General features: G+C 40.6%; 1 protein-coding gene and 1 non-coding gene across 2 annotated transcripts in view; both read right to left on the bottom strand.

Annotated features, from left to right (window-relative positions):
- Positions 1-3412: 3412 nt before the first annotated feature.
- Positions 3413-3474, bottom strand: MIR7340 (microRNA mir-7340). Its single transcript, NR_127559.1, has one exon. It is a non-coding gene; the product is annotated as a microRNA mir-7340 (primary transcript).
- A 7-nt stretch (positions 3475-3481) lies between these two features.
- FNDC3B (fibronectin type III domain containing 3B) overlaps positions 3482-14198 on the bottom strand; it is a 323317-nt gene continuing 312600 nt past the window's right edge. Inside the window, exons 22-23 of the mRNA XM_056806864.1 lie at positions 12243-12523; positions 3482-4033 (exon numbers count right to left, since the gene is read on the bottom strand). Of these exons, the coding sequence (XP_056662842.1) occupies positions 3817-4033; positions 12243-12523 (498 nt within the window). The 3' untranslated portion in view covers positions 3482-3816. The remainder of the gene's footprint in view (positions 4034-12242; positions 12524-14198) is intronic.

The raw sequence follows: 14198 nt of genomic DNA, 5'->3' as shown, positions 1-14198 counted from the left end.
TCAGACATAAACTTCAATGGCTCTTGATTACCTCCAAATTAAAAACCAACCTCTCCAACTTGTCTCCCCTTTGATTCCACCACTTAAAGTGTGCCACAATATGGATCCCGTTTGCTTTCTAGACTTGTCAGTTGGCACCACCTTTTATATCCTTTCCATCCATCTCAAAGTGCCTCCTTGCAGTCCTTCATGCATGACATCCCACCTTCTCTTCCCATTCTAGGGATGCTCTCCTCTTTGCCTTTCCATCTTAGAATTATGTTTCCCGTAAATCTCAGCTCAAGCACCACCTCCTACACGAAATGTTTCCTGATCTTTCCAGCTAGTTAGTAACTAGTTCTGCTCTTCCTGGTTACTCAGAAAATTTTGTATCTACTTCTATGTGCACGTGTGGTTTCCCCAGACAGAATATAAGCACCTGGCGGGCAGGAATGACTTTCATTTTTGTCTGTATGAACCTAGAGCTCAGCCAGTAAATGTTCCAAAACCCAATCCCATTATCTCCTCAGAAAATATGTATATCCTTTCTTTTGTTTACCAGCAAATTACTAAATATAAACTACAAGGGCAGCATTTAACGGAAAAGCAGAAGGGGGATGGAAGAGATATCAATATTTGTAGGAAATTTTCATTGACATTGTCTTCATAGTGAAAGCAATGATAAACACAGACATTTGTTTAAAGCCTTAAGTTGTAAAGTACTTTCCATATATTATTTCATTCATATAAATGAGGAAGTTCTTCCCACTTTGCAATTAAACAAGCTGAGGCTCAAGGAAATTCAGTGACCTGACAATTAATAAAGACCAGAGGAATGATTTGAATGCAGGTCTTCCAAGAAGACAAGAGTTAATGCCAGTTCCTTCTTTTCATCATCCCCATCTTACATTCCTTTTAAAGTATCTTTTGGACAACTTTCTAGATGCTTGATACTCAGAAGATACTGGTGCTCTAAATAAACAAATATACCACCCCCCCAAAACTGGTTGATGCTGTTGACACAATTCTAATTCGTAACCATCATTAGGATCATTGACCAAAAGTGCAATTTGTTGCTGTGAGGAATGAAGACTAATTAGAGCTATTCAAAATTGTTGGGTTCATCGCGTGGTTTAATGGCCTTGTTTTTGAAAAGGAACATCTTCACCCCTCTCCCACTCCTGTCCTTTGAAGATGTTTCCTACGAGATGAGCAGAGATGTCTAAGTATAAAGGAGAGGAGCGTACTACCTAATCAGCTAAAGCCAGTGAAAAAGGACATTATGTTTTCCTAAAGAAAACCTGCTTTCCAATGGCATTCCTAATTAAATGACAGACCACATTGTTAAAGAAGGAACAACCTACTCTTTGGCCTGCTTCTGTGAGATATGGATAGATTTGAATTTGCTTAAAAAAAATCCCAACGACCCACTGCCAATAACAGCCAACCGAGGCTTAGATTAGTTCTTCCATGATGGCGGTATACAAACAACCATGTTGAGGCAGCACATCTCATGTGTGTCTTGTTCCCTGCACCGTTGCCATGATTACTTCTTCCCGTCTCCCACCATGTAGGTAGAAGAAGAGGGATTGGGGGAATACATCGTGGTGGTGACCAGCTGTTTTAGTTTGGTGGGTTTCTCCCATCTCCCCAAGGTGGGGTGGATTGTGTTGATTGTATGGTAAGAGTAATAAGCAACAGGCAAAGTGCTTTTCATGCAATTTCGTTTGATGATGTAATAATCTCATTTCTGAGGACTGATGCTTTCTTTCAGCAGTGGTGACCAGCTATGGCGGTCCATCCCATCTCTGTGAAGTGATGACTAGCAGAGGAGGGCAAGGGAAGAAGTCCCCAGAGGGGCTACACAAATATTAAACATTATTATTGAATTGACTCAAATTATTCCTCCCTTTTGTAAACCAACAAATGTAAAAGATTGGGATTTGATGGGTTTCTAGTCCCAAGCTGGTCAAGATTGCTTTTTCTTTCCATTTCAGGATGCTATGCAAGTCTAACATTTGCTAACCAGTCTAAGTTCTCATCCTATGAAATTCAATGGAACTTATTCTATATATAGAATGAGAATTTGTTATATGATACATTCCCATCACTTTAATAACATTCTGAGATTATCTACAAATGCAATTAAAAAAAAGACAAACTTGGATCTCAGCTTGTAATATTATAAAAAAACAGTGTCCCTCATGGTAAGTTTATTTTTTTAACTTTCCTTTTAAATTTTGCTAAGCAATTGATTTACGAGGGAGCCAGTCTTCGTTTTCATTTGGAAAGAGTATGCTTTGACCAGGAGATTCTTTTTGTTTTCTTAAGTAACAGTCATAAAGCACATGTAGAAGTTCAAACAGCTCAGGAAAATCCACGAGACTTTACTAATTTTACTAAGGCCTTGTGTAGTATCTCAGTGGTTGCCCCAGAGGTCAAACCTGATATTTGGATCTATTCTTAGAGCATGCCCAAACCCCCCAGAGGCCTCTTGGAGGCTGTCTGGGCAAGGATTCTGACTTATCTTGGCTATATTAAAACTAAGTATAAAGGCATGGAAGAAAATAGATGAAATATCCACTGACCAACCTCAGCCTTCTTAAGCCATTAGGATAAAGTGTGTGTGCCTGAGCAAACATGAACACACAAGCGGGCTAAGAAACTTTCTGGTTTTGCTTGGACCAGAATGAGTGGACAATAGGGCTGTTTTGGATCAGACCTGCACTCTAGGGTAGTTGGGAAGAAGAGGAGGAGAAGCCAGTGTCTGTCTGTCTGTCCATCTCTCCTTCTCTCTCATCTCTGCCTGTCTGTTTCTGTCATGTTTGGGGTCTCAGAGACAGAACATTCTACCATTATTGGGTCTGGACTCTTCATCCATTTGGCCAATCTTCTTACTGGTCTGACATGAAGTTAAAAAACAACCAACCAACCAACCAACCAATTAACCAACCAACCAACCAACCAACCAAGCCATGAGGACAAAACAAAGTAAAAGCTGAGCGTTTTATATGTAAGAAGCCCAGAGTGTTTCCTAGGTGCAGCATTCCATGCAGAATTTTTCCGTCTTTCTGGTTCTTTCACAAACTCATGGGTGGGAGAGGTTCCATTTGGCCATTCCTTCAAGTAGTTTTTGATTCACAAACTCTCCCTACCTCTTATCTTCTTGGGATGAATAAATATTGAAAAAACTAGACCAGGCTTCTTCCTCTCTCTAAGCTTGACGCAGAACGGATTTCAACTAGGCATTTTTCTTTCTATAGAAAGGAACCCTGTCAGTGAGTGGTGAGAGCCATTCCAGGCAGGGAAAGCCCTCCCCGGAACATTTCACTCAGCCCCCAAAGAGGCATATCTCAGGAGGCACCCTTAGCCGGAAGGCAGGTGGCCGCCGGGTTTCATCATTCGTCCTTTGGACCTCTATGTCCCTCCCAGAACCTTCAGAACTTCTTATGGACCCTTGACCAAGATTTGGATGTCCATAAGAAAGTTCTGAAGGTTCTGGGAGGGCTTCCCAAGCTGCTCATTGCTAAGAGGCTGCCGTCACGGCTGGGGCATCCTATGTCCTTCTCAATGCCAAAGACGGCGCTTTCCGTGCCACAGTCACCCAATACATTTTTTGTGGGTGTTTAAATTGAGGCATGCAAACTTTCGAACAGTCCTATCTATAGAGAGGCTTCTCCCTAGGGACTTGCATGCTTTATAGAGCGATGTGCGTACAGAGATCGCAGAGGAAATGGTAAAGAGAAACATGGCCCTGGAATAAAACGGGCATTTTGAAAAGACGCCCAAGAGGCAGGCGGTAGCCAAGCCGACCATGGCCGGCGCCCGGCTTCGAGCCTACCTCTTGTTTCTGTCTTCCAGCTGGAGCGTGTACACCATGTCATCCGCCGGGTGCATCTTGGAGTTGGAGTCCCCCCACTTCAGCTTCAGGCTCTGCGGCCCCGCAGCTGCACATTCTAACCGGGGAGGGGAGGGCGGCAATGGCCTCGTTTTGGCCTTAATGGAGTGACTAAATGGTCCGGCCCCGATCTCATTGACCGCCTGAATTCTGATCCTGGAGGGGAGAAATGAAAACAAATGAAAATAAAATCAAGCAAGCAGCGCCGATCCTCTTAGAGCGGTTAGCCAAGACATCTCGGTGGAGTTTAAGATGCTTTTGTATCTTGTAGCAAGAGTGTAGGGAATGGACCGGAGAGTCTCCCCTTAGACCGGCACGTTCGCCTAATAAATTCCCAAGATTTCTGATAGTGCGAGGAAGCCCTCCGCGGCCGGTTCACCGGCAGCGCTGCCCCAATCTGCCCGCGGTGGACAGATCACTGGACTTGGGTCAGGAGATGCTCTCAGGAAGAGATTCTAGAGGCCGCTTCATCCAAGCCTTTCCCCTTGCAGGCGTTGGACGCTGACCTCCAGAAAAGAGAAAATGAGGGCACGCAAGGAGCTGGGGGCAACATCAGGACTTGAATCCAGGATCTCCGACGCTCTAATGTTTGCCTCATTGTACCATGTGGACTTGTCTAGCATTTCAGGTTTAAAAAGCATTTTTTCTCCTAAGCCTGTGAGGCAGGGAGCAGCTGACCTAATTTTCAAATCAGACACAACCAAATTTCATTTCAGCCTTAAGACACAGGCTCAAATAGACGAGAAAGGCATGCGTGACAGGGAAAGCAGAAAGTCCAAAGCAAGCCAAACCCAAACAAATGTGTGTGTGTGTGTGTGTGTGTGTGTGTGTGTGTGTGTGTGAGCTGGACCTCCCAAGAAAACAGGAATTTGGCAAATGTCCTTGAGGCCAGGGATTCAACAGGGCACACTCGGTCCTTCTTGCCAAATTAAATGATTTCCATCTTCCATTATCATTCCTATTTTTTTAAACCAATGTCAAAAATGCTTAGTGAGCTCCCCATGTAAAAGAAAAAAGGTTCTGCTCAGAGCTACAGGGAACAACGACAGTTATGAAAGAGTGAGGCAGTCGAGAGAAGGATGGGGTTCAGAGCTAGGGAGACCCAACGGGATGGTGGTAAACCTCAAATGAGTCAAATGTTTGGAAAACCCTGAAGTCCTATTTTATTCTTATTGGTATTAATTTTGATTAATAGTAAGAGCGATAGCTTGAAGGGAAATATAGTGCTGGATCTGGGAGGGTAGAAGATGAAGGTTTTATTTATGGGGTAGATACTAGCTGTGTGACCCTGCCCAACCCACTTAATCCATGCCTACTTCATCTGTAAAATGGGGCTAAAAAAAGACAAATAAATAAACAAGAGGTAAAAAATGGGGCTAATAACATCAAATAATACATGTGCAAAGTACGTTATGAACTTTAAAATGCTACAACAAATGTTAGCTATTATTATTATTTTGCTTTACATAGGGTATTCCAAATATCTTGATTTAGTTTTGTTATTAAAGCTTAAAACTGCACCAAGGCATATTCTCTTAGTATTATTATACATATTATTATAGTCTGTCTTGCTATTATAATTAGGTATAACATATAATTATATATTGTTTTTTATTATTATTATATATACATAATTTGTTTTATATTCCTTTGCTTTAAGCCTGGGATTCTTAGACATTTTTGTCACAGTCTTCTCTGGTATTCTGGGGAAACCTATGAACTCCTTTGCAGAATGTTTTTAATTCATAAAATAAAACACATAGTATTAGAAAAGAAACCAATTACATTGAAATAGTTATTTTATATACATATACATCATTATAATAGCAAGACAGTTTATAATAGTAAGCATAATAATACATATATCTATATCTATATCTATATCTTTAAAAGCAAAACAAATGGATAGCTCCCAGGTTAAGATATCCTGCTTTAGGCAGAGCAGTCTATTCTAGAGGTATGTTGGGTTACCCCCAATCCCCTAAATAAGGAAATGAGGGAGAATAAATTTAAGTGTAAAGATGCTTAAATTTTAAGCTTATGATTAAAGCTCGATTACTTTGGTAACTATTGGCAGTTCTTTCCCACAGAGCCTCAAATGTTCTTTTGGTAACTATATACTGAAGAATATATTTTCTAGATTCACCGTCTTGTGTGCTCTACCTCCAATTCATTCATTCATTCATTCATCCATACATCCATCCAGTAATTCATTTATTTATTTATTTAGTGAAGGCGTATGCTCAATTTATCTATCTCCCTTTTAAAGAACATTTGGATCAATTCACTCATCTCAGTGGATAAGTTGTGGAATGAGCTCAAAGCTAATCTTGTTCCTTGGTGCCTTTCCTCAGCTATTCGTCGACATCTCCATGCTTGTCCCCATTCTGAATCACTACTGTTGTACTCAAAGCACTGAGTCATCTTCCTTATGTACCCCATGGCCAACTAGAATTTATTAAAAGACTACTATGGACCAGGCACTGTGTGCTTGCCAGATCCAGAAGAAAGATTGCAGCAGGTATAGCTAGGTGGCACAGTGGATTGAGAGTCAGGGCTGGAGACAGGTTGTCTTGGATTCAAATCTGCCCTCAGTGAATCACTTAATACCCATTGCCTAGCCCTTATCACTCTTCTGCTTTGGAACCAATTCATAGTAATTGATTCTAAGATGGAAGGGAAGGGTTAAAAAAAAAAAAGATGGCAGCCTTGCAGTCTGTTGGCTTTTGTTAGTCTGAAAAGTGATGGAGAAGGGAGCCTAGAAAGGTCAACTGGGGAGAATACAAAATGAAAGCTCTTCCTAGTTAGATTCTTTTGAATATTGTATTTACTGTGGGTCAATATTCATAAAAACACATACTCTTACCAAGGCAAAGCCAGGGAAAAAAAGGATAACTTCAAATGCAGAATTAAAAGTAAAAAGTCCTTCTTAAAAAAAATACAATTTGTTTAAATGGGATCAGAACTTTCTTTGAAATGTAGATTCAAAAAGTACATTCATTCAGATTCAAATAGATGATTCAAAGCCAAGTAGCAAGGATTTTTGGAGAGGATACTGTGCTCACCTGTGTCCCCAATTCCCCAATAGAGCCTAATGTTAGCAATCAAGAGAGGACTGCACATTCTTCAGTGAAGGGAAGAGACTGCTGTTGAGAAAGCATGTCATCCTGACCCATGTTTGACAAGCCTCATGCCTCAGCAGCATTGGGGAAAATGGTCTTTTCCAAGACTTTCAGAATCAGTCAAAATGGTAGCTGTACTTGGAGTTTACATTTTGGCTTAATCAATTTCTGTGAAATGTACCCATCAGAACAGCTGTGATTGGTCTATTTCAGGCCATTCGAATGGCTTTTGACCCTAATGTTATACTGAAACCCACTTGATGGATCTCATTTATTTATTTTTTTAGAAAAGTCACTTCAACATAGAATTCCCTGGAGGAGGCAGCAGCTTGCTTTTGAAATAGTCTTTTCAAGAGTCTTTGAAAACATTATTTTACTGTGGATGATGATGTCATAAGCACAACTGAATCCAGCAAAAAAAAAAAGTGATGAACTCAGGTAGATGATGAATCATTTTGCTTTACTGTGATACAAAATAGTCATTGAAATTTTGCTTAGATGAAGAAAATCATTATGGAGGATTTATGGTGAAGAAACTGCAGGTGAGAAATCTTTCAATTATTAGCCTATTCTGGATGGATTAGAGCAATAAAATAGGGCAAAAGATGATGCAAGGGGGAGGTTAAGCTCTTTGAAGGCAGGGACTCTTTCTCCCCCTCTGTCCCCAGTGCCTAATATGGCATCTGGATAATGGATAGCATCTATAAAGCACTCTAAGGTTTGTAAAATAATATACAAATATTATCTCATTTTATTTTCACAGTAACTCTGAGAGATATGTTATTATCATCATTATTATTTCTATTTTATAGCTGAGGAAACTGAGGTAAACAGAAGTTAAATGACTGGCTTAAGGTCCAGAGGACAGATCTGAACTCAGATAGTCTTCCAATTGTTAAGTCAAAAGATATGATCAAAGAGGTCTCAAAAGCAGAACTGCAAAATATTCATGACGGAATGCTCTAAATCACTAATAAGAGAAATGCAAACCAAAATAATCTTGAAATTTCAATAAATCAAAAAATCAGCAAAGAGGTCAAAAATGTTTTTGGACTTTTCCAATGTAGCAATAACTTGTATTGATAATTTTTTCTCTTTAAAGAATAATAATACTCGTCATATGAGCTGGTTCTCTGGTAGAGGAAAGGAGGATACTGGAGATAACCATGATGATATGAAAAAACAGAAGATATCAAATAAAAACATAAAAACAAATTTTGAACTCAGGTCTTCCTGTCTTCAGATCTGGTGCTCTGTCCACTGCACCATCTGCTCAAACAAGATAAGGTTCTATTTTAGTTGGAGTCTTTGAATTTTGATCATATTTCTGGCTTAAAAAAAAATTCTTAATCAGATTCTGACATTTCAGACCCCAGAAATTAAACATACAAGATGAGGAATGGTACTACTTTCTATTTGGAAGAAGTAACCTGATTTAAAATAATTCCCCAATGTGCCAAGCAGCAGACAGGAAAAAAAATTTGTCCTTCATTTCTCTGTAAGGATTTTGCACTCAATTCTAAGTGTAACAGAATGAGAGTATTGTATAAGTGTGTAAGTAAATCAATTTAGGCAAGATATTCTTTGAGAAGGCTGCTTGAAAAAGCAGCCGATACAAATAAAATCTCTGCTCCCCTACCTTGACTTGCCCCAGGCTTTTTTGTTGTTGTTGTACAATTATAAGCCTACAGATTATTCTTCAAAATATGTGTAATAACTGCAAAGGAAAATTTCTGCTACTCCATACAGGATGATATAAAACTTGGTTATTGATGGTCAAATCCCCCTTTGCATCCATCTCTCTAGTCAAACACACATTTACCCATCCATCCATCCATCCATCCATCCATCCATCCATCCATCCATCCCTTTCTTTGTCCATCCACCTCTTTATCCACCAGGCATTCATTTAGCACACATCAATACATCCCATGCTTGTGGGGAAGAAATAAAAAAAAATTGGTTTTTACTCTTGAAGAGTTCTTACTCCTACTAACTGTGAACCTGGGCAGTCTCTCTAAGACTCTTACTATTGCCCACAGAAATAATTAGGAGAAGAAAACATGAACAAAAGGACGCTTGTAAGTAACTTATGAACAGGGGCAAAATAATATAATTTGCTTTAAATACAGGCACACATTTATACACAGACACAAACATGTAGGCATATAGAAGAGGAAGGAGCTGTAGTGGACAATAGAACTGGCCTCGATATTGGGAAGACCTAGATTCAAATCTTGTAGTCATTATCTACTACCGAAGGCTTATCGATGCCAAGAATGTGACAACATGGCACCAAACCTTTGCAGAGTTGACGCTGATTTTCTAGTGTCTAGGAGTCACTGAGCACTTATTAAGCAGCTTCTCTGTGTCGGGCACACAAAGAAAGCATCTGCCTTCGAGGAGCTCAGAGGCTAACGGCAGAGACAACCTGCCACGTGTTAGTGAAAGCTTCAACGTGATCGGGAGCATGTTTCCTAGGAGTCCAGACTCATGGTCTTCCCTTCCAGAACCAGGACACAGTCTTAGTTATTTTAAATTTAGCTCTCATTTGAGAAATGATCACGTCTTCAATTGGCATCCCGGGTGGTCTCCAACAGATTTCATACACCCAGCAAAGGCCACTGGCGATGTCTGAGGCACCAATTGTGGGGAAAAACTGTCTTAATAATAGTGATAAATCCTTTGGGAAAAGCACCCCCCATAGGATCTGACTGATCTCCCCCCATTCAAAAACAAAACAAAAACCACCATTCCTTCCATTAGGGGTGATGTGAAAGAGGGTAATTCTGTTCATGGCAATACGGAGAGAATAAACTCAGTGTGAGAACAATATGTGACTGCAGAAGATTAGAAGGACAAAACAACGGCCTCCCACCAACTCCCTCTGTGAGCCCTTTGCCTAAAATGCACCCCCACCCCTTATTTCCCCCAGAACACCATGATCTATTCATTTATATTTTTTACCATTTCCTGGGGGAGAGACGAGGACAGTTAAAAAGTTCCTCCGACCAAAATGACATCTTTATCTCTATGAAAGACTAAATTTGGACAGCCATAATCACTGCCATTGTAGACCAGGTTTTGTGGTCCAGTGGGGGGTTCTGAATGGGAAACCCACCCCCGGCAGCTCCATGAGAAGGGCCAATTAGGTATTGATTCCTCAGTAAGGGCTCTTGGCCAGCTCACTCTTTGACAGAGGGACAGGATGAGCAGGACCATTAGAGCCAAAGGTTTGGGCTCTTTAAAAAAAAAAACAATTCTCCTTTTCACCTTATCTGACTATCAGAGGCAAGTGGTGAGGTGTTATGGAGAGACGGCTGGTCTCAGAGCTTGAAAGATCTGGGTTCGACTCCTGCCCTGGATATGTGCTAACGCTGTGATCCCAGACAGTCTCCAGGGAACTCCCTGTGACTCTTAATAGCGAGCAGGTGCCAGCCTCTACGAGAAGGGGTTTATTTCTCTGGGAGTCCTCTCTGCCCATTCCAGATCCAGTCCCCAGCCCCATCTCTTCTCAGTCCCTTCCTGGGGATGAAGGGCCACTAGACACTCCTTGTCACTTTCCCCTATATTGAAATTGAATACACAGATCGGAGCGTGTAGATCTGATGTGAATTATTCATGTACCTTGCACTAAATGTTGAAAATGGCATTTCACTCATGTTCTAAGCTCTGAAAGGCACTGAGATACACTCTCTCATTTGATCCTAAGAAGGACCCCATGCCTTAGAGACTCATCACAATGTAGGAGTCTCCCTTTATCTGCAGTTCCTATGGGGTCACTGAAGGGGGAAAGGAAGCGGCAGGGAGGGAGGAATGGGGCAAGGGCTCCTCTACCCCCACCCCACCTCCATGGGCAATTCTTCCCTTATTTGACCCTTTTTAGGGCAGGGCTTCTTAACTGGGGGGGGGGGGGGTTCCATGGATTCATCCAAGGATCATTCACTTTTAGTTAGTGCCTTTGAAATTGTTTTTTTTTTTGAAGCAAACTTTATTTATATCCAGGCATAAATATTAACCTGATTATTACTGAAATTATTGCAGATTTGACAGCAGTTAAAAAAACTAAATGCTTTTAAAAAATAGAAAACAAAATATAAAATTTAAAAATTGGATATATTTTATTTTATGCTTTTTACCATTTTATGCATTTAAAATTCTATTCTGAGAAAGAGCTCACGGGCTTCACCAGGTTGCCAAAAGAGTCCAGGTCATACACGAAAAGGGAAAAGAACTTCTGACTTAGGACGTGAAGACCCGTTTCCATTTTGGCTGACTTCCTCTGGATGTGGTCCAGTTTAGCAAAGTCACTGCTATTCATTTAAGCATACTTAAACGTATTTATATCTTAATACCGTAAGGTATGTTTGCTTTTTAGGATATGGGAATGGCGATTTCACTGGTGTTTGGAATACCCCATGAAGAAAAAAGCCTTCCCTTATCCAGGTTTGCCACAAGAATAAGAGCAATCCGTTATCAGATGTTTGGCTCAAATAGAGCTCAATTATCCCTATAGTGTTGGACCAGAATTCCCAGTTGAAGGAGAGCAACTTTCTGGACCTGTGATCTCATGGGTATGGAGAACCCCAGGAGAGGAAACCACCTTCTCCCAATGCACTCCAGCACTTTCCCTGAAACGTATGGAACATTAACAAGAGGAGGGGGTCTCCAAGAGGGTCCCCTGGAGGTTGCTGAGGTCAAAACTATTTTTAGGATAATACTAGGATGTTTTAATTCCTTATATAGAAAATACCAACAGTAGTAAGCAAAACAGCAAAAATGCCACACACAAAAAGATGACTTATTAGCAAAGTTGTTTGTTTTTTTTTGGGGGGGGGAAGCCTCAATTTTAAGAGTTTAAAGAAAATCCAGAATAGGGAGAGGCTGATGGGGTCATAGAGTCAGGGAGTGACTGAAGAGAAGTGTTCTTGGCTAGGAGGCCAGATCTCGGTCTATTCTGCCATGTGGTTTCTGATTTGTTAATACTTAAACTTTTCCTATCTCTGACTTTTTTTTTTGAACCCTTACGTTCTCTCTTAGTAACAAGTCCAAGACAGAAAGACAAGAGCCAGGCAAGCAGGACCACGCCACTAGGAAGTCACATTTGAATCCAGGTCCCCCATCCTCTATCCACCGTGCCAGCGATGTGCCCCAATTCTTGACTTTAGAGACTGCACCGTCAAGAGCTGGGATCTCAGAATGAACTGACTTCCAGGGGCTGCTGACAATAAGAGTTTACTCACCGGTAGGAGGTTTCCGGAAGGAGGTCCTTAATCACGTAGCTTGTGGCGTCAGTCACTGTAATGCTATTCTCTCCCAGATCAATGTTGTAAGCAATGATTTCTGATCCATTATTGCACGGCTCTTCCCAGTTCAATACAAGGCACACAGAAGGTGATGTTGGGTAGGCACCGAAGGTCTCTTCCTCCAGGACGTAGAGAGTGGAGATAGCATCCGGAGCTGATGCTGGTGTCCGACAGGAGACAAGGTCGCTGTAGGGTCCTGCTCCCGCTTGATTGCTAGCCTAGAAATTAAAATGAAGAAGACAGTGGGCATCCCCTCTATGAAAGGGCAAAAAATCCCCACTGGAAAGAGCGCTGGCTCTAAAAACGAGAGCACCGAGATTCAACTCCCATGCTTCACGGCCACTCAGGGGGTGATGCTGGGAAAAGTGAGGCTCCCTAGGGCTTGGTTTCCTCGTCAACCAAATGAGACGGTTAAATGACTTGCTCTGAGATGCTTTCCAGTTCTCTATTTTTGCAACATGTATATATATAAAATTAAATGTACAAAATTTTAACATTCATAACAAAATTTTTTGAGTTCCAAAAATCTCTCCATCCCTCTTAACCTCATGCCACTTTCAGACTCTCTCTCTCTCTCTCTCTCTCTCTCTCTCTCTCTCTCTCTCTCTCTCTCTCTCTCCCTCCCTCCCTTTATGTCTTCCTCTTTTTTTCTCTCTCCCTCTCTATTGATTATACATGAAGTCATGCAAAATAATATATTTCCATTATAATCATGTTGCCAAAGAAAACACATAAAAGAACGAGAAAAATAAAGGAAGTAAAAAATAAAAAGCATGCTTCAATCTACACTCCATTCTTTTTCTTGGGGTGGAAAGCATTTTTTCATCATGGGTCCTTTGGAATCATCTGGATCAGGGTTGCCAAGTCTTTCCCAGTTGACCATCCTTATAGTATTGCTGTTACTGGGTACAAGGCTTTCCTGGTTCTGCTCACTTCACTTTGCATCAGTTCCCCAATTTTTCTGAAATCACCCTGCTCATTATTTCTCATGGCACATAGTATTCCATCACAATTATACCATTCCCCAATGGACAGTCATCCTCTCTATTTAAAATTCTTTGTCACCATCAAAAAATCTAGTATTTTTATAGAGCCTACTTGATGCAGGCCAAGCTAAGCACTTCACAAATATTCTCTCAATGGGTCTTCACATCCATTCTGGGACAGAGTTGTTATTATCCCCATTTTATAGATGAGGAAACTGTAAAGCACTTTGTGAACCTCAGAGTGCTGTGTGAATGCTATGGCTGCTTATAAATTATCTTTTCACAATGACCCCTTGAAGCAGGTAATGTAATTGTTATCCATAGTTTTACTGATGAAAAATGGAGAGTAGGAGATTAATTAATTCCCTTTAGTTCATCACCTTGTTAATCATTAGTCTGCATTTGAACCAAGATTTTCTGATTTCAAGCTAACAATTTAATATAATTATATAATATAAATATAATTATATAAATTATACACATAATTTATATAATATAATTTAATTTTTAACTTAACTAATAAATAACAATTTAATACAATTAACACGTACTGCATGCAAATTATTGAGCTAGGCTTTGGGGACAAACAAGATAAAAAATGAAACAGTCCTTGCCCACAAATAGCTTTTATTTCCTTGGGGGAAACAATGGGGATACATGAAAGAAATACTAAATATATATAAGATCAATGCAAAATAGTCATTGGTAGAGGAGGGGGTCTAGCACTTGGAAGAGGAAGAGCAAATAAAAGCCTCTCAAAAGAGATGGAAACTGAGTCAACCCTTGAAAAGCACTAGGGATTCTATGAGGGAGGGGTGAAGAAGGAGAACATTTCAGAGGATGTGAGGAACAACCTGGACTGTTGAGGGCATTTTGGTTGGAATTTAAAAGCAGGGGGTAGAATCAG

This window comes from Monodelphis domestica, chromosome 8 (assembly GCF_027887165.1).
Source record: "Monodelphis domestica isolate mMonDom1 chromosome 8, mMonDom1.pri, whole genome shotgun sequence".
NCBI classification, from domain to species: Eukaryota; Metazoa; Chordata; class Mammalia; order Didelphimorphia; family Didelphidae; genus Monodelphis; species Monodelphis domestica.
This window is presented reverse-complemented; position numbering and strand designations above follow the sequence as displayed.